Raw genomic sequence first — 19,334 nt, 5'->3', positions numbered from 1 at the left:
CAAGCAACTGCAGCCGACATCGGTACGCCGCAAGGGTCGAGCGTCGACTTGAGAAGGCAAGATCAGTCGGGGCAAGAGCCCATCAGCAAAGAACAAAGCAGCTGTAAAGGTGAAGAGAAGAAGCAACATCAGCTTAAGGGAGATGACATGAGGGAGGACAGCCGTGAGTGCTCTTGGCTATTATTTTCTGGTGTCCAGTGAGGCTAATCTATCAGGGAAGATGCAGTGTGATTAACAAAGTCGGTCGAACTGTTGTATGGGTCATGTGTGGCAACGAGAGCTAAGACCATTCCTGGCATGGAGATGTGGAACTGTGTAGTAGGCTTTGCAAGTTTGCAGTGATACGAGTTAGAATACTATCAAACACTCGTACACGTTCTGGTACGATTTCGGGTATAGTGAAGATACAGTCTCATGTCGATACGAATTAAGCGACTGTAACTTTTCCACATCTATGGATGAGATTTTCTCAGGTCATGGATCGTCTCACCAGATCAGCGCTACTTGGTTTTTCAATATCATCACCTAGAGCGTCAAGTTCGCCCAGACATTTGGTCGTTTTCCCGTGATTGCAGATCTGTACATATAGATGTACGTTTTTAGGCGCAATCAGTTAGTGTTTGCAGCTTGTCACCGTCACGATTTCATACATAGCATAACGACATGTACGGCCAGAACGTAGAGTCACAACCGTCAACAGCCACTCTGTCACCACATCAATCTCACGAGAAGCATCCGATCGAACGCACACCTAACACTCACAAATATTGCATCCCGCGTTGCAACATCACCTGAACGCACAGAGCAGACGTAACGATGCCTCGTACTCCTGACGAGACACAATTTTGGGCGTCGTGGAAATGCCATGAGTGCCAGTCGCACAACCCCGTGTTTTACGTCGAAGATGAAGAAGGGGACAAATTCCTCGACATAGAGCTCTCCTGTGATGGGTGCGGTCATGGGCATTGTACCCGTTGCGATGGTTACGAGGCGACTCCAAGCGGGAAATGCAAGACCTGGAAAGATGGAGATGCCACCTTGCCTGGGCGGACTGCCCTCGTTCGTAACAAGAACAAAAGAAGTCAAGATTAAGCTTGTACGGGTAAGCTAAGCGATCCATTGTAGAGGTATGCTGCCAAGAATGTGCTAGGTTCGGAGATTAAAAAGCTAATCCTATTGAGCAGAATTTGGAAGGTCTCAATATACCAGCGTACGGGCCATTATATATGCCAAGGTCATTCTAGATCTATTCGTTTAGGGCCAGATCCGCGTGTAGGGCCCGAGCAGGAGCAGTAAGGTGGGCAAGACAGGAGTGCAGTTAGGACATGTGATATCCTTTTAGATGGTCATTATACTCTATCAGAGGCTGAGCCAACTTCAGATTCGAATTGAATAAGTGTATACATGTTTAATAATACATAAAAATGTTGCTTTTTCTCCTTGTTCAAGATCTGAGTGTTCGTCCATCTCACGGTTGGTTGGAGGAAACCTCAAAGTCTCGCTGTACCGTTATGGCACCGAGCCCGGTTTGTTTCCGCGAGTCTGTAGACCCATTTGATGTTCGATCAGTATCATGACTCACTCGTGACTGTGATGCCCCCACCCATGCGCCCCCCTTCATCTTCTGCTCCGGGATCATCTCGAACTCGTCATCGTCCTCAAGCTGCGAAAACATTCCCTTGGGCTTCTTCCGCGAACTCATGTGTCCGCTGACGTTGCCACTCAATCCATGAGAAGCATCAGGTGTCCTCATGTCCGATGGGCGCGAGCGACCACTAGAGAACAGCCGTTTGAGTCCGATAACTCTCACAATGGGTCGCAAGCTTGGCAAGCATGCGCAGGTCAGGCCGACGTTGATCTCAACCAAGCTCCACAGGTAGACATCTTTGTAGGTGTACGTCACATCGAATGTGCCGCTCGCAGTGTCCAAGAGTACTGACAATCGTATCATTGACACGATTGAGACAAAGGTTCCGAGCGCGAATATGCCACCTAGGACGATACGCTGTGCGAGGGAAGCATGCAGCCTCCAGACGTACGGAAGGGGCATGATGACAAGGACGAGGTCGGTGATGACGTTGGGGACGCTTCCGCCGACGTAGAATGATTTCTTGTCCACGCATTTGGCGGTGGCGGCGAGGGTAAGGTCCCAACTCCCAGCTATCGGGTCGCAATTGAATATGACTATCAATGCCTAGAGGGTGTCGAGTCAGTGAACAGGTTCTCGAGTGCGATGTGCAGGAACTCACAATTGTGATACCCCATGCGATGATAACCCCACCCAGGAGCAAAAGTGGGATGCGGGCTTTATTAGTCAAACCGAACAGTCTCCAATAGAGCGCCACTATGGAGAGCTTCAAGAACATAACACTTGGTGTGTACAGCAGATTCGCAAGCCAGAGATAAAGCGCGAATTTTGGAAGCTTGGCCATGTCCTCCGGAGACTGTGCAACATCCACAAACTTCTTCCCGAGCAATGGTCGAACAGCTAGTGCATCTAGTTAGTGACCTTTCCGCTGGAGGTGGCACTGGGGACTGAGCATACCTGTATAGATGACCGCAAAGGTACTCGTCACAAAAGCTGCGCCCAGCAAAGTGAAGATTTCATCCCAACCCATGTTGGACCAACCGCCTGCTCTCTTCCGACACCAGATCTTGAGTGGCACAACCACCATGGCAAAGGCATAGGTAGTGATGATGGCTCCATCGAATCTTCCTCGGAACTGTTCATACGTCTCGTTCTTGGGAACTGCCGACGACATGGCGGCAAGAAGCACTGCTTCCTTGAAGCGCAGCTATGGAGGGGTATGCTGGGTGAAAGGAATGGACAGACAGGATACAATCAGTTCCCACGCAACAGCGGGGAATGGGGCTGCGCATGGCTTCATTTGAGGGTCTTGAAACTTGAACCCCTGGTGTACGGGAGTGCTCCTCTATTGCCTGTTTGAATACCACCCTGGCACCCTAATTCCTCAACGGGCCCCATTGCTCGGCCCGGAAGTGCCAAACTAGGGGCGTTCGAGGCGGCTTGCCGTTGCATGGTGGATGGTTCCTCGCCCAATCCGTACCCGGCCATTTGACTCCGAAAGACTCAAATCGACCCTTGGGTATTGCGCTACACGACTAGTTGTTAAGCGAGGCAACTGACAAGCCTCGGCGCGCGGGTACTGCCTGCTCCGCTCAAACGGCCGTCGCTGTTGTTGGTTAGTTTTCCCACAAGAGCCGCCGAGCGCTCGCCGAGCCGTAACTTACAATGGAACAGTTTCACGAGCTCTTCCCTGTAGACACAATGCACGAGCGGGAGACATTTTCAGACCCATGGCTCCGCGGCCAGATTGCGTGTAAATCGTACGAATTCGGATTGCCTGAACCCATTGTGGCGGCCAGGGTAGGTCCGAAAACTCTTAACGGCGAGTAGGATGCAAAGCCGCATCTACGTGTGCCTGACTCTGGAAGGTGTGCCTGACGCTGGAGAGTGCAATTGTTCGATAAGAGAGAGCAACCCACATTAGCCTTCTGCATTTCGCTTTCGCGGCGAACCTTCTTCCTCAAGCGACAACCACCATGGCTTCGGAGGGCTTTCTCACTGCCGTCTTCAAATTTGTGTTGCCTTTTGTGCCCCTCATTCTTGCTGGGTACTATGTCTACACTGCGGTCCAGACATGGCTCCCTCTACGTCATATCCCAGGGCCATTCCTTGGCAAATTCTCGTACCTGTTCATGATGAGGACCCAGGCAAGCGGAACGCAGCATCTCCGTTATAGAGCTGTGGACCAGCAATTCGGTACGCCTCGGTTCGTAGAATCTACTTGAATAGGCTGACAGAGCGTCAATCCAGGCTCCCTTGTGCGCATCGGACCGAATGAACTCACCACCAGTGATCCGGAGCTCATACGGCGTATGAGCGCTGCGCGGTCTCCTTACAAGCGTTCCGACTGGTATCTTGGAATGCGCGTAGATCCTCATCTCGACAACATCTTGTCAGAGCTGGATGTTGACACCCATGACAAACGACGAGCCAAGATGGCTGGTGCGTACGCTGGTAGGGAGAATCCGCAGCTAGAGAAGGATGTCGACGACCAAATTGCATCGTGGGTGAACCTCATCAAGACCAAGTACATCTCTGAGGGCGGGTCGCTGAAGCCCATGGACCTTGCTCTCCAAGCACAATATTTTACGCTTGATGTTATCACGAGCCTGGCCTACGGCAGAGCCTTCGGCTATCTGGTCAGGGATGAAGACATCTACGACTACATCAAGCTCGCTGAACAATTCGTATCCACAGCTGCGCCTATCGTTGGTGTGACGCCCATCCATAAGTTCCTGTACCGCAGTGGCCTCATCTTCAAGATTGCTCCCAACCCAGAGGACCCGAAAGGGTTTGGACGGTTGATGTCCGAGGCGAAGGCTGCAGTTGGCGAACGCTTCGAAGCGGATGGCAAGGAGCGACAGGATATGATTGGTGCCTTTGTGAGAAACGGGATCCCTCAGAAGCAGATCGAAGCGGAACTTTTGCTCCAAATTATCGCTGGATCTGACACAACCGCATCAGCTCTCCGTAGCACACTCCTCCGCCTTCTGACCTCGCCTCGGGTCCTCACTAAGCTCAGAGCTGAGGTGGACGCAGCTGTTGCAGATGGACGGGTTTCCAGTCCGATTCAGCAGAAAGAGTCGAAGGATCTGCCCTATCTCCAGGCCGTTGTCAAGGAAGGCCTCCGTATCACGCCTCCCTTCTTGGGCCAGGTTGCGAAAGAGGTTCCTGCTGGCGGCGACACCTACAACGGAATCTTCCTCCCTGGAGGTACTCGCATCGGCCACAACGTCTACGCCTTGACTCGCCAGAGCATATTTGGGCCGGACAGCGACACTTTCCGTCCCGAGCGTTGGCTCGAGGCTGACGCGGAGACTCTTCGCGAGATGGAGAAAACCATTGAGCTTGTCTTTGGATACGGACGCTGGAGCTGCATGGGAAAGAATGTGGCTTTTCTTGAAATGGACAAAGTGTACTTTGAGGTATGACCGGTAGCCCCTGCGTGGTAGTTCGTGAGCTTAATCGCTAACTTTTCTGCAGCTCCTTCGCGAATTTGATTTCGACATCGTCAACGCCGAGAAACCATGGTCGAGTCAGAACTTCAACATCTGGATGCAACACGAATTTTTCGTTCGGGCGACCGTGAGAGATGGGGCTGTGGTCCAATAGAGATACCCTTCCGTGACTGGAGATCTGTGATCATCATTTGATGTGTTTACAAGTTTGCCAAAGACTGCTGGCATACATATAGTCACCAGTAGCAAAGCAGCGTCAGCAAGATACGCTACTCATACACTTTCATGCTCAGGTCATTGATGAGACATTCGTTGTGTCGTCGCTAGTGTTGAGCCCCACTCTTGCCCAACGCGCCTCCCCCGCTTCGCGTTCCCTCGCGCTCACTTTGCACAACCAACCGCATCACTATCGTATTGGAAAGAACTATGTTTCGATTGAGCGAGCACACGAGAGAGCCCCATCTTGCCTACCGTCGAGCAGCCGTAGCCTGTCATAGGGCACTGGCTATAAATTACGTTCCTACCTCGTTGACTTCAACGCGTCTCAACGCGTTCTACCATCGCAGCTCGCAACACCGCATCCGTCACCATGCCGCTCCTGGGTTTGAGCTATGAATTGATCCTTTCCATTGCTGCGTATCTTGATCAAGTCGACCTCTTGAACATGTCGCTCGTATGCAAGCATCTGAACGTTGTCACCGAGCCGGAGCTGTACCGCGAATACACGAACATCCATATCGACAACCGGAGTTTCTCCCTTTTCGTGAAACGTATCATTCGATCGCCTAACCTTGCCCGGAACGTCAAAAAACTTGACCTATCACACTGGGAGACCATCGATGCTTTCAATCCGGTCTACTATGATTCTGCCAATGGCGTCCCGGACGTAGACAAGAAAGTCGCGGATTTCGACGAAGCCAAAGCGCCAGAGCCAAATGAGGATGACTATCTGCTGTACTGCAGGGCTGCCCAAGCTGCTGGGGTTATCGCAGAAATCTCACCATACGAAACAAAGAGCTGCATCGTCGAACAGGCAAGGCCCATGTTGTCTTCACAGGTCCCAGACGATGAACCGTGGTACACGCACATCATTGATGGCATGTCTTACGACCAGAAATTCTGCTCCATGCTTCGAGCCGGCCTTGAGGACCCCGTAATCGTACTAATGGTTGCCTTACTCCCCAACGTTCGCGAAATGCTCGTGCGGGGCGGGCCCACCGACAGGGTTGCATTGGAATGGCGAGCACCAACTCACCGATTCTCAAAGCTTCGTAGGCTCACAGTCCACGCGATTGACGGCATGCTATCTTGGCCGATTGCCTTCTTCAGCCCTATTTTGTCCGAGGGTCGGTTGGATATCTTCGAAGTGGAAATGGCCAGTTCGTGGTATCAAGACACAGGCGATATAGAACCTCTTCACCACAACATCATACCTCTCACCTTGACTCCAGGAAGTCTAAACCTGAAGAAGCTCGAGCTGATCAAGTCTTGTTTGAGATTCACCGACTTGGGGTGCTTATTGAACGCCTGTCCAAATCTTACCAGCTTCCAATTTACGGAGGATCTCGAGGCTGGGGCCTATACAATCTCTCCAAGTACGGTGATAAAACTCCTTGAGCCGCTCAAAGACACTCTGCAACAACTCATACTTGACCTGACCGTGCATGAGCAAGAGTTCGACGACGATAGCGACGATGACGATGATAATCGCGATCACATTGATTCACTGGCACATCTGACTAGCCTCAAGCTTCTCAGCGTTACCCCCGAGATATGGCGTGGTGTGGAAATGGAATACCTCAGGATGGACTTCACCCTCGATCGCTTCCTACGCGAGGTACCAAGCAGACGCCCTCTTGGGTATAGGCTACCGCCAAACCTGGAGACGCTCGCATTTCCTCTGTCAGGGCGGGGAATCGAAATGCCTCTTTGTCAAATACGGCATATCATCTGTAGCCGTGCCATACATCTTCCGCTGCTGAAAAGTCTTTACGTAAACTCGCAAGACGAAGATTATCTAGACGATCTTGAGGATCTACTAGAGAAAGAGGCGGAACACATCCAGGCGCGGCCTGGAGTGGAAGAACTTGGGATCAGCTTAGGGTGTAACGTTATGAGAACCGCTTTCGATACCATTGAGTCACATCGCAAGCTTCCACATCTGAAGTGGTTTGGAGACAAGTATGCAAGGCGGCATCGCAAATCGAAGAAGTCGGAAGAAGAAATGAGCCAGATCATGGCGAAGTACGACCATCAAGGGCTGAACGAAGACGAGATGACCAGGTTGATGGCCAACGATCCTGACATGGAAAGTTGGGTGGAGCGGAATGTTCGCAACCATGTGGAGGAGGATATAGTCTACGAGGACGAATAGACTATACATATCGATGTCTGTCCCGGAAGCTCGTTCGTGAACGACAAAAGTGCGATTGAGCTACGCCAATTATACAATTCGTACATTTCTCCATTTTTTATGCGGCCATTCGACTTTTCCGCGACGAAACGTGATCTTCTGGGAAGGAATAACACCGATATCGAACCAGACCAACAGCACCCCAAATCTTTCGAAATAGTCCTCTCTCTCGGAAACCTGCACCAGCGCAAGGCCCATACAAACGGTTCCGGTGTCTTCCCAGGAAAGATCAGCCTGCAAATCCGCCATGATAAGCGGTAAGAAGTAATGGGGACCCTCGGGAATGTGTTCAGGACGGTCGACATGCATCATATGATCTGTAATGGTCGGTAAGTCTTGGACGACCCATCTCATTGATGTAACATCGAGATCCTCTGAGACATCGCTTGATGGTAGCTCGGGATGCAGATCGAGAAGACCCCCTCTCGCATTTAGAATACTTGAATCTTCAGAGTCAATGTAGACGTTGGAATCCTCTACCAGACTGTATTTCATATCGTAGTAATGTCTAATTGGCGCAGCGATGCTCGTCCAGGACCAGGTCGGGGCGCCAACAAGCCTCGGAACCTCTCTGAACTCATCGTAGAGAATCCAGAGTAGATCCACAGCAAGATGATCAGACCATATACCATTTATGCTTTTCCACCCCGTATTTCTTGAAAATTCCGTTATGACGCCACTGATGGCGGGAAGACGATCGGTAGCCACAGTGAGGTCGCGTTGTGTAAATATGCGCAGATTATCATGCCATAGTCGCAAAGTCCTAGGCGTGCTCATGTACCCGTCTTCATCCGGCACTGTTTCCTCCTGGTTATTGCGAATATCTTGACTGCCGATTGGCTTAGTGATGTTGATGTGCATGCGCGTGTCGCCCTCCTCCAGTGTGCAAGTCTTGCACTCCCAAAATAGAAGCGAAGAGAAGTATATCTTCCTCGGGGCCAATGCGCGTTCTTGAAAAGTCCACCCTCGAGAATGAAATTTCGACTCTATGAACCGTCTGGCACCAATGTCTTTGGATTGGCGATTCGTGAGACTAATGTATTCCGTTGGCTTGAGTTCGCTTTCTACATCGCAATTTTGGACGCTGCGAGGCTCCCGGCGTGAAAACAGTCCTTCGTTTGCGCCAGATGCTCCCAGCGCCACTATAGTGAGGAGTGCGTGCTGGTAGACGTCACACATAGTTGCGGCCTCTCTTTTCCAATCTTCTGAATCGTCTTGTACGATACACATGGAATCCACCCAAAGGTACCGCCCGCCCATATCATAAACAGCTCTTATCGCATCCTTGATTGTGTACGGAAGGTCTTTGATTGGAATAGACCTTTTAAATTCTTCATATCGCGATTTCGTCGTAGTCAAGACAGGCTCCGTGCCCCAGCAATAACTGAGCGCGTAATATGCGACGAGTGTAGGCAACGTATTCGTTTCAACCAGCGACGCTTGATCCGCACCGGAGATGGCGATGACACGCGTCGGCATCCATTTAGGCTCGAAACGAGGACACTCTTGATGACCATTGAGACAGCGATGAAGCCAGGATTGTCCAATGTCAAAGCAGTTCTGCGATGCTGTGTAGATAGAGCCCGTCGGGCGCATCCTAGACCCTGCATATCGTCTTGAGGAAAAGGTGTTGATGCTAACTTCCGAGAGCAGGGTGCCCTGGCCGGGGTTACCCTTTACTGACACAGTTATCTCTATCCGAATGTTTGTCATCTTTCCATCCGCATATGTCGCAGCCACGCCTGTCTCCACCATGCGGCTTGTGCGATCTGCGTTCCTCCCATCATCGCATCTTATGTCAATGATTGTGCAACAAAGACAGCCCTGGACAGCGGAGTCATGGATTTCTTGATATCGAACCTTCCGCTTGGTATTGGGGAAATCCTCCTCGACTATTTTCGCTTCTGCTTGAGTCCATTTGCTTGGATCGGGATTCAGAGCACCACTCATAAAAACTTCCTCTTCCTCTACATCATCATCGCCAGCTAAGATCGTATCATCAAGGACGCAATTTGAGCCAAAGAGTGCGCGGTCGATTTCGTGAAGCAACATTTGACAGTATTGACACAAAATGTTTGGTTGTTCTTCATCCATACGAGACAAGGCCCGCTCCTTCTCTGTCAAAGGAGTGAATCCGATGTCCCAGAAAGAGCGCCGTTTGATGGGGGCAGCAGACCCAGGCGTCATGGCCGAGAGACCCTTTCAATGATTCTGGTAGGGTGATTAGTGGCTCTTACCAACCCAGATCTAGAGATGTCGCCGGTGCTCCGAGTGCGATCGGTTCGTGTGTGTACGAGGCTACAGCACGCGCGGGGCCACACATCAAGCGAGGTGGCGCCTGCTTGTAGCGGGTGCAGCCTAGGCTTCCCGGGCGCCCTTATCGGTACTAGTCTTTTCAACATCCACCGTTGCATAAGACAGCACACATCTGATCATATATTTTAAAGTAGATCACATTATTTACCTGTATATTCTACTTGTCGTTGACCTCTCACATCACATCTCGAATAGCAGTTGCGTACTGTGCACCGCTAGTACAGACTCGATCAATCATTCGCGAGGAATGTATTAGCCAGTCACATCGAAACGGTCATGTTCGGTGAACACAGTTGACTTCGCACAGAGGCGTCGCAATCAGACAAATGCCCTGATTGAACATGCTATTGATTCAAGATTCCATATTGCGATATAGTCGCGTTGCCATCTTTCTAAACTATGCTTTTGAGAAGCTATAGTAAGAGGTATTCAATAGAGCTTGAGGGATCCTAACTTCTTCAAGCTCATGCTAATCCACGTACCAAGTTGCAGGATGACCCTGGCACCTCATTGTTCCCTGCGCCGACACCTTGCCGGTGTGCGCCCCACCGAACCTCCGATTGACCTCGTCCAGAATGTCGACAATGTCCTGGTTATCCATGAAGAACTGGTAGGCACTCGGCTCTCCGTTGCCCTATCCGCTGTCAGTCAAGCACTAAACTATAGACATGGGATGTGCATACCCTTCCGACGCTGAAGCTGCATGCAGAGTTGACCATACGCTGGACGTAGCCTGCCGCCTGGCCCTTGAAGCTCACGCTCCAGTCGCCGGCGTCGGTCAGTACGTCCTTGCAAGAAGACTCGCACTGTGATGTCGATGGTGGAGAGCCGTTGTTGTTGGTGCGATCTTCGTAGGTGAGGACCTCGCAGTAGCCGGCGTTGCTCTTATTGCCCGTGCATTGGTTGGCTGCGACGAAGGTGGCCAATAACCCGAAGAGGACGATGGGGAGAGAGAAAATCTGCATCTTAGAAGGTTTGCGTGAACAGACTCTATGTGGTTGACTCTGACAAGTGGCTTTCGGGCGATTGACGTTCAGAGGGGCGGATGAGCTAGGCTTTAATAATTACGGCTGGCCCCGGGCACGAGATGGGGTTTAACTGGGAGTGGAGCCTGGCGTGGGGTCACAATGGTACGAGGTGGGAGAGGCACAGAGTCAAGGGCCAGTGAGTGCAGCTGCGCCGAGCTCGTGAGCTGTAATTAGATGAGGCGTAGTGTATGCCGACGGAAACCAAAGCAAAGGTAGCGAGCAAAACCCAAGCCTCTATTATATACCAAGACTGACATCATCCCTAGATCTTCTGCTCAGCCAGGTGACTGTAGATGTCTGTCACGCGTATGTGAATGGTGTTGACATTGGTCGTGCCGCACGACCAATCATCCTTCGTTAAGCGTTACGCGCCCATCTTTAACCTGACTCCGTCTTACTATTGGTCACACAAAAGTCGTCACATTCCTCCGTTTATGCAGAACACCAATCAGCCTCTTTTCAGAAGTTTCCTGTGGAGATCAGGTACAGATGTAGGGCACCAATCTCACGATGTTGAGCAAGTCGGTGAACGGAGGCTGTTTGCGATGTCGGCACTGCACCCCGGAACAAAGTCCGCAGTCGTCGCTTGTCCCCTTAGTCGAGTCGTCGTTCAGCGAAGCGCAAGTTTCTGTGACGATTCCTGTGGAGGCCAATACTGAATTGATGAGAAAGTCGAACTGAGGTTTATGTTTGGATTTACCGGTACAATCTATGCAGCGAGCCGAGCCGAACTGCGGCGCAGTCACTCAGTGCATAACCCATCATCAAACCTTGTTCGCACCGCCGCTTCGCTACAGCTCTCACAGGTTCGACTCCAGAGCATCGGTTGCTCAATTTCCGGATTTCATGCGGCATCATAGACATCTCTGCATAAGTTGCAGGAACGTCTTTGCTTTGTTCTCCAGCACAGTCAAGAGCATTCCATACCTCTGAATTCCTCCTTTGTAGGGTGTTCAACTGTTTCAAAATACTGATCCAGACTTCTCGCTTGAGGGTTTTTCGTGAAGCTCATGGCTAACACTCATTGTGTAATGTCGAATTTCGAAGGAGGCGGCGTCGACTTGTGAATCCATGAACAGCCAACAGATTTATTTCACCCCCGGTTATCATCCTCTCGTCTTCACTCTTCGTGTCCTCCCGTTCTATCGAGTTCAAGGAACGCCAGAAAGCAGGTCCGAGGCGTAAACAAAGTGACCGAAGGCAAGCAGGTGTCTAGCCACAAAACGCTGTGATTTCAGATAGTGTGAGTTCAGTTGCATTACTTCTTTGCTCGAACATCCATTGCGTGCCGTTTGTCTGTTGACTAGCAGGTGATGACTTCAGTCCTCAATGGCCAGGGTTGTGCGACGAGCGCGTGAACATCATCGCGGTATCAGAAGATCAGTGTAGCAGTCAGTGCTGGAAAGGGCCTAATACCAATACGTGATGCGTCGTTAAAATATGTGCGGGAGAAGAGTTGCGAATTGACGCAGGTCCGCATCATTTTGACAGGACAGCTGTATGTCATCACTGAACCAAAAGACTCCATGACCGTACTCAACGTCCAGGTATTACTAGTCTTAAATCGTGTCCATCCCGTTGTTGGCGTACGGCGAGCGGGAGGGAACTGTAAGTGTTGCGCGAATCGCACAACTTCCCCGGAGCGCACCACACTTCCAACGCGTACAACCGCGACTTCCTGCCCCTCCATCCAAACAGATCAATTTCGATTGCTTTGATAAGTGTGCGATTTCTCCAATCTCACGTCTAACCAAGCGACCTCTCCGCCAATCAAACGCACTTATTTCCCGATGATGCGCGGCCACCATCGAGGTGCTCAATGGCCAACCCCACGAGAGCAGCATATAAAACAGCCGTTTCCGAATACCCCTCTTTAATGAGCTTTTGTATCTTATATCCTGCCGTGTATCAAATCTTTACGTTCGTACAGGGAAAAATGGCTGGAAAAAAGAAAGTATTGAGGGTGGCGGAGAAGAAGAAGCCGCTGCCTGTGACGGTATTGTCTGGATTTCTTGTGAGTACGATTATGAGGAGATTGAGCATGCTCAGTAGATTTGTGCTGATAATGGTGGCGATAGGGAAGTGGCAAGACGACACTTCTACGACACATCCTGCAGTCACCCGACCATGGTCTGCGCATCGCGGTCATAGTGAACGACATGGCCGCCGTAAATGTCGATGGTAATCTGATCGCTCGAGGTGGTACTTCTTCGAAGGCGAAGAAAGGCGACAACGCTGTAGAGCGAGTGGTCAAGGAGAAGGTGATTCAGATGCAGAATGGATGCATCTGCTGCACACTGCGGGAGGATCTGCTCACTGAGCTCGCGCGCTTGGCGTGGAGCGACCAGGGTTTCGACCACGTCGTTGTCGAGAGCTCGGGGATTAGCGAGCCGCAGCAGGTCGCTGAAACATTCACGGCGGAGCTGACAGAGGCGATGGTAGATGCCGAGGGCATGGAGACCGAGGAGCGGGAGACGTTCTTGAGAGTGTAAGCAATTCCCATCGACTTGTTCACCCCAGCTGAACATGTCTAGAGCCAAGCTCGGCGGCCTCAAGTCCATCGCTACAGTCGACACCATGGTTACCGTCGTCGACGCCTTCCGGTTTTTCTCTGAGTTCGACACCGCCGAGTTCCTACAAGATAGGTTTGGCAAAGACGACGTACCGGAGGAAGACCAGCGCACTATTTCTGATCTCTTCGCGGATCAGCTCGAGTTCGCGAACGTGGTTATTGTAAACAAGGTGGACATGGTCGACCGGAAGACGCTCGGTCGGGTGCGGGCATATGTCAAGACGCTCAACCCCACAGCGAAGATCATCGAGTCGAAGTACTCCAGAGTGAACGTCAAGGAGATGCTGAATACGGGGAAGTTCGACTTCGCGGAGGCGATTGCGAGTCCGGGGTGGCTGAGGAGTTTACACGAGATGACTGTAATGGACGTCCACGGGAAGAAGCGTGTAGCGCCGAAGCCCGAGACACTAGAGTAAGTACTGCACAATGCCGCATGTAAGAGTTTGCTGACATGATTTCAGATACGGAATTGGTAGCTTTGTCTACCGAGCTCGAAGGCCCTTCGATCCGTTGAAGCTATACCGCGCATTGGAAGGCAAGTTTATCCTACTGCAGGATGAACCAGACGACGAAGACGAGGACGAGGACATGGGCGACGCTGGCTCGGACGCGGACGAGGGCAGCAACAACACCGACAATTCGGATAATGCGAGCGAGGATAGTGAGGGTCCACCACCCATGGACTCCAGCGAGATCCTCGCGAATAAGAAGGCTTGTCCCCTTTTCCGTGGCCTGCACCGCAGCAAGGGCATCTTCTGGCTTGCTACTCGACCCAGCCAGATGGGCTCGTGGAGTACCGCCGGCGCTATGTTGACGCTCGGCTCGGAGATGCCCTGGTTCTGCACTGTATCGGACGATGAGTGGAATGCCGATGAGGACACCATGAGGAATATCAAAGCTGACTTCGAGGGCGAATGGGGCGATCGTCGGCAGGAGCTCGTTCTTATTGGCGAAGATCTGGACATGGAAGGACTGACAAAAATGCTAGATAGCTGTCTGTTGAGTCGTGCAGAAATGCGTAAGTGGGAAGGTGTGATGCATGATCGTAAACTGAGTGAGGAAGAACAAGAAGAGAGGTTACAAGAGATATGGGATGATAGCTATTGGGCTGAGTGGGGGCGGGCAGAAGATGAAGAGCATGACCACGCGGGCCATAACCATCCCCACTAGAACAAGCTAAAGTTTGATTGCTCTTGAGAGACTAGGTCCCGTGAATGTTTGTGTGATTTGTTCATAATGAGACGACGTGGTTAATCGCCAGTGCTAGACTTTGGGAGAGGTGGGCTCCTCTATCGTTTTTGGATATGGATATAATGTCCAGCTTGGGCGTTGAGTAGAAGTTGGCCGATTTCGCATGTTTGGAGATGAGAGGAATATAACCGGACCTCATTGAAAGCATATTATATGTGTGTCGTGTATATTGCTGCCCTCTATCATGAATCATCATCCTTATTGGGTATCGTAGAGCGGGACGCGCTGCGTTTACTTGCTGCGCTTGTAAATCTTCTTCAGGAACGCCTCGAAGACTTCCTTCTTCAAGCCCTCGCTCTCGTCCACCTGCGCAATCTTCGCCCTCAAGTCAGTCACGCGCTCCTCCTCCCACTGCTGGTAGAACTCGGCCAGCTTCAGCTCCTGGTAAAGCTCTTTCACCTTAGCCTCTTTCTGTGCGTCTTTGCGACCATAGTTCTCCTCGAGCACCTTCCGCTGCTCCGGAGTCACCTTCTTCAGCGCCTGGTTGACGACCCAAGAACACTTGTTGTCCTGGATATCAGTGCCGATCTTGCCAAGGACCTCAGGATCGGCAAACGCATCCAGGTAATCATCTTGTGCCTGGAAATACTCGCCCATTGGGATCAAGATGTCCAAAGATGTCTGGAGGTTCTTGGGCGTGGCTGCACCGATGTAGTGCAGAGCGAGGGCAACAGGGAGGTAGAAGGAGTAATATGCAGTCTTGAAGATGACGATGAAAGAGAACTTCTCCAAGCTGAAATTGTCGAGGTCGACGTGATCCTCAGGGGCAGTCAGCAGGTCACATTGCTGGCCAAGCTCGGTCTGGAAGGTGACCTCGTGGAAGAGCTCGAGCATGTCCACGTAGCTCTTGTGCTGGCGGAAGTGCTTCTTCAGAAGCACGTAGATGGCTGACTCCAGCATAAAGGCATCATTGATGGCGACCATGCCGACACCGGGCTTGAGATACCAGCAAGGCTGTCCACGGCGGGTCTTCGAAGCATCCATGATGTCGTCTGAGACCAAGAAGAAAGCCTGGAGAAGTTCGATCATCCATCCGAGAAGAGCAGCTTGGAAGTAGTCCTCTGATGATGGGTCAAGGGCCTTGTTGAGCAGGATGGACGAAGTATCCACAACAGACATGCCACGATTGCATTTTCCGCCTACGGTGTTGTAGTCGAGGGACTAGATGCACGTATGAGTTGGTGGGACTCTGGGTCAGGGCTCACTGCAAGTACCTGAACGAACCAATCAAGGGGCTGCTGGGGCAGTTTGTAACTTTTGGCGTGACCGGCAACATCGTCCCTTATACGGGGCCACACGCTCTCGAACTCTTTCAAGGTAGTCGGCATGTTTGCGAGAATACTTCTAGACAATCATACAAGGGAATCGTCTGATGTGAAGCGGAGGGCGGTGGAGGCGGTCAATGAGAAAATTGGCGGGGGCGGGCGAAGGTTGTTCCTTTCCCGGCATTGTTTGTTGCCCCACTTCCTAAACAGGAACATGCCGAACAGGAAGCCAAGCATCACCGCGCGCGTTCGCGTCGCTCGAATTGTCGAAAACCGCGCTTTCATCGATTGATTACGCGGTCCGTATGCGATAAGCACCGTCACCGCCGCCCTTTGCAATGGGCTCGCTTTCGCAGGCCGACGCCGCCCAGCTGAAGGCGCAGCTGCAGGACGCCGTGATATGCTGCTCCGAGCGTGGCCTCTACCACGCTTCCAAATGGTACGCCGGGTGACGATACGCTGACAATTCTCTGTACTGATGCTCACTAGGGCTGCAGAGCTCCTCAACTCGTTTCCGGAATCAGACGATGACGACACCCGCACCGACGTGGACTCGCCCATGTCCGATGCGCCTCCTCACACGCCCAGCGCCGTACCTAAGGATCCGATCGAACTACGACTCGAAGCCCGCGAAACACACAAGTACCTCCTTGCAAAGTCCTTCTTTGACTGCCGCGAGTATGACCGATGTGCCGCTGTCTTCCTCCCCAGTGCCCTGCCGAAGGGCTCTGTAATCAGCTCATCGCCTCCATCGGCCAAATCGAAAGGCAAAGGCAAGGCCAAGCAGGGCACGCCGACGAAAACAAGAACTCGGATAGCAGAGTCAGTCCAAGGGCTTAGCCAGAAGAGCCTCTTTCTGGCACTGTATGCAAAATACTTAGCCGGTGAACGGCGCGTGAACGAGGACAGCGAGGTTATACTAGGCCCACGTGATGGAGGCGTCTTGAACAAGGAACTGCAGGGCATCTCGGCAGTACTGAAGGAGTGGTTCGTCAACCTTCCTTCGTGTGGGAGGCAACCACAGGGATGGCTGGAGTATCTGTACGGCATCGTCCTAGCCAAGGGCAAGAACGAGAACCTGGCCAAGGACTACTTCATCCAGAGCGTGACTTACTACACGTTCAATTGGGCCGCTTGGCAAGAGCTTGCCAGTCTTTTGGGCACCGCAGAAGAGGTATGAAGGAGCCACAGGAGCAATGCACGGGCTGACTCTTGGTAGCTGGACGAGATTGTCCCACGTCTGCCGCGGAATCTCATGGTCTTCATCTTCCACATCACAGCATCACAAGAGCTTTATCGCGCCGACGAACAGGTTCACGAGTCTCTCACCAACATACTGACCATATTCCCGACGTCTGCGTTCCTCCAATTGCAACGTGGAATGCTGTACTATCATTCGAAAGACTTCGATACCGCGGAGAAGGTCTTTTCCGATATACTGCTGGCTGAACCGCATCGACTCGACCATCTCGACACTTACTCCAATATACTGTATGTAATGGGCAACCGAGTCAAATTGGCTTTCATAGCTCAGCTTGCTTCGAACACCGACAAATTCCGACCCGAGACCTGTTGTGTTATTGGAAATTACTACTCTTTGAAATCCGACCATGAGAAAGCTGTAATGTATTTCAGACGAGCTTTGGTCCTCAACAGAAGCTTCTTATCAGCATGGACTCTGATGGGTCACGAATTTGTCGAGATGAAGAACACGCATGCGGCGATCGACTCCTACCGACGTGCAGTAGACGTCAATCGCAAGGACTATCGCGCCTGGTACGGTCTGGGGCATACGTACGAGTTGCTGGAAATGCACTCATATGCTCTATTCTATCATCAGCGCGCCACAGCCCTTCGCCCTTTCGACCCCAAGATGTGGATGGCCGTCGGGCAATGTTTCGGTAAAGTGGGAAAGATCACAAACGGCATTCGGGCATACAAGCGCGCCTTGGTAGCTGGATCGTACTACGATGCAGGGGCGGTATCGTCGTTCGGCTCTGGGGATATGTCTGCGCTTGGCGGGGGAATCCTCGACCCCGATGTTCTCTACCCGATTGCGCTACTCTACGAACGCCTTCACGACATGCAAGAATGCGCTGCATACATGGAGCTGGTTCTCGCTCAAGAAGAAGGACCTGGCAAAGATGAGTCGAACCCCGATGCGGGCGGCGGTGTGGGCGTCACAGCTACGACCAGTAAAGCGCGGCTGTGGCTGGCTCGCTGGGAGTACATGCGCGGCGTGTACCAGAGAGCTATGGAGCTCGCCAACGAATTGTGCCAGGATGGTATAGAGGTCGAGGACGCAAAAGCACTCGTCAGGGACATACGAGCAAGGATGGAAAGAGGGAAGCATGATGAGCTGGAAACACCTTGAGATTGCGCATCGCGATTTCGCAAGCATCAACGACGTCTAGGTATGATACCCGGTATGAACAAATATGAATTATCCACACGGAAGCAGTCGCCTCACCACGCACCCATTACCACCGCTTGCGATATGATTTCAGGTTGAACCCAAATGTAAGGTTCTCCGGTCGGAGATTTCCGCATGCGCGTTATTACCGAGCGGGGCCCAGGGGGTCTGTTGCTCCTCGGACCCTAACCGAAAACCACATGGTCTATCAGGGGTATTATCACGCATGGCACTCCACGGTGAGGATCCACAAGCTCAATGAATGCTTGGCTTAGGATATGCATTTGAGAACACAGCATTTCACTAATTTGGCTATGCCTGCTCCAGCTGCTCAGGTAGTGTTTCCGGAGCTAGACCGGAGAAACCACACCCATACCCGGGTTGCAGGAGTGTGTTCACTGCGGAGAAGCAACAGAAAAAGCAACGGGTTCGCCTCACTGCGATCGGCAGGTCGAGCCTCACAACTAACCTCAAGCGCGTGTTTGACGCGTTCGGCTGCAGGGTATTATGCTCGGAGGCAACGTCTGCCACCCGTCTTGCGCGACGCTCACCGTTCAGCAGCAGTCAGGTATTTCTTCGACTCTGTCTACCCTAACCATCAATGTTGTTTGTTTGGGAGGAGGCCGGCCTTGTTATCTCCCTGGATCCTTCGGATGTAGACACCCATGAATCATGCTGACGCCACGCCACCATCCCGCTACTAGCTGCTCCAGTATGCTTTCTAGATCAGGTAATTCACAAGTCTAGAGGAGCAGGAATGGCTGGAGATTGTGGTTCGTCTTGCGACATGGATCTTACGATTTCAGCAGCTGGAGATCTTGTATAAAGGGGATAAACCAACTGCCGCCAAGGGGTACGCGTTAAAACACAACTCGACCTCGAGTCGACTGAACTAGGATTAGGGTTATTAGTATAGGATTAAGGGTGAGGAATCTATTGGCTACTCTCTTAGGTCGAGTGTGATAGAATTCCAAATCGAGTATGTTGTTGCGCCACGCCCGTCAAGGGCGCAAGAGCACCAAAGCTTAAT

At 51.8% G+C, this 19,334-nt stretch overlaps 8 protein-coding genes across 8 annotated transcripts; 4 read left to right on the top strand and 4 right to left on the bottom strand.

Annotated features, from left to right (window-relative positions):
* Window positions 1–1,468: 1,468 nt before the first annotated feature.
* Window positions 1,469–2,762, bottom strand: N0V89_010642 (uncharacterized protein; the record flags this gene model as incomplete). The annotated part of the gene is made up of 3 exons (XM_056219383.1): window positions 1,469–2,194; window positions 2,250–2,488; window positions 2,546–2,762. The coding sequence occupies 3 exons, from the start codon at window positions 2,760–2,762 to the stop codon at window positions 1,469–1,471; spliced, it is 1,182 nt and encodes a 393-aa protein (XP_056066510.1).
* Window positions 2,763–3,564: 802 nt separating this feature from the next.
* On the top strand, window positions 3,565–5,200 carry N0V89_010641 (uncharacterized protein; the record flags this gene model as incomplete). Its single annotated transcript, XM_056219382.1, has 3 exons — window positions 3,565–3,784; window positions 3,839–5,013; window positions 5,072–5,200. 3 exons carry the CDS (start codon window positions 3,565–3,567, stop codon window positions 5,198–5,200), a joined length of 1,524 nt encoding a protein of 507 aa, XP_056066509.1.
* A 435-nt stretch (window positions 5,201–5,635) lies between these two features.
* On the top strand, window positions 5,636–7,420 carry N0V89_010640 (uncharacterized protein; the record flags this gene model as incomplete). The annotated part of the gene is made up of 1 exon (XM_056219381.1): window positions 5,636–7,420. The coding sequence occupies one exon, from the start codon at window positions 5,636–5,638 to the stop codon at window positions 7,418–7,420; it is 1,785 nt and encodes a 594-aa protein (XP_056066508.1).
* A 69-nt stretch (window positions 7,421–7,489) lies between these two features.
* Window positions 7,490–9,646, bottom strand: N0V89_010639 (uncharacterized protein; the record flags this gene model as incomplete). The annotated part of the gene is made up of 1 exon (XM_056219380.1): window positions 7,490–9,646. One exon carries the CDS (start codon window positions 9,644–9,646, stop codon window positions 7,490–7,492), a length of 2,157 nt encoding a protein of 718 aa, XP_056066507.1.
* Window positions 9,647–10,244: 598 nt separating this feature from the next.
* On the bottom strand, window positions 10,245–10,740 carry N0V89_010638 (uncharacterized protein; the record flags this gene model as incomplete). The annotated part of the gene is made up of 2 exons (XM_056219379.1): window positions 10,245–10,409; window positions 10,459–10,740. The coding sequence occupies 2 exons, from the start codon at window positions 10,738–10,740 to the stop codon at window positions 10,245–10,247; spliced, it is 447 nt and encodes a 148-aa protein (XP_056066506.1).
* Window positions 10,741–12,739: 1,999 nt separating this feature from the next.
* Window positions 12,740–14,545, top strand: N0V89_010637 (uncharacterized protein; the record flags this gene model as incomplete). Its single annotated transcript, XM_056219378.1, has 4 exons — window positions 12,740–12,817; window positions 12,882–13,291; window positions 13,338–13,787; window positions 13,837–14,545. The coding sequence occupies 4 exons, from the start codon at window positions 12,740–12,742 to the stop codon at window positions 14,543–14,545; spliced, it is 1,647 nt and encodes a 548-aa protein (XP_056066505.1).
* A 312-nt stretch (window positions 14,546–14,857) lies between these two features.
* ERG20 (Farnesyl pyrophosphate synthetase) lies at window positions 14,858–15,954 on the bottom strand (the record flags this gene model as incomplete). The annotated part of the gene is made up of 2 exons (XM_056219377.1): window positions 14,858–15,787; window positions 15,841–15,954. The coding sequence occupies 2 exons, from the start codon at window positions 15,952–15,954 to the stop codon at window positions 14,858–14,860; spliced, it is 1,044 nt and encodes a 347-aa protein (XP_056066504.1).
* A 275-nt stretch (window positions 15,955–16,229) lies between these two features.
* Window positions 16,230–18,265, top strand: cut23 (Anaphase-promoting complex subunit 8; the record flags this gene model as incomplete). The annotated part of the gene is made up of 3 exons (XM_056219376.1): window positions 16,230–16,330; window positions 16,381–17,065; window positions 17,111–18,265. The coding sequence occupies 3 exons, from the start codon at window positions 16,230–16,232 to the stop codon at window positions 18,263–18,265; spliced, it is 1,941 nt and encodes a 646-aa protein (XP_056066503.1).
* Window positions 18,266–19,334: the final 1,069 nt, after the last annotated feature.

Source organism: Didymosphaeria variabile, assembly GCF_027946475.1.
Source record: "Didymosphaeria variabile strain IMI 356815 chromosome Unknown scaffold_8, whole genome shotgun sequence".
Classification (NCBI taxonomy): Eukaryota; Fungi; Ascomycota; class Dothideomycetes; order Pleosporales; family Didymosphaeriaceae; genus Didymosphaeria; species Didymosphaeria variabile.
Note: the sequence above shows the minus strand (reverse complement) of the source record. Positions and strands in the feature narration are given on the sequence as shown.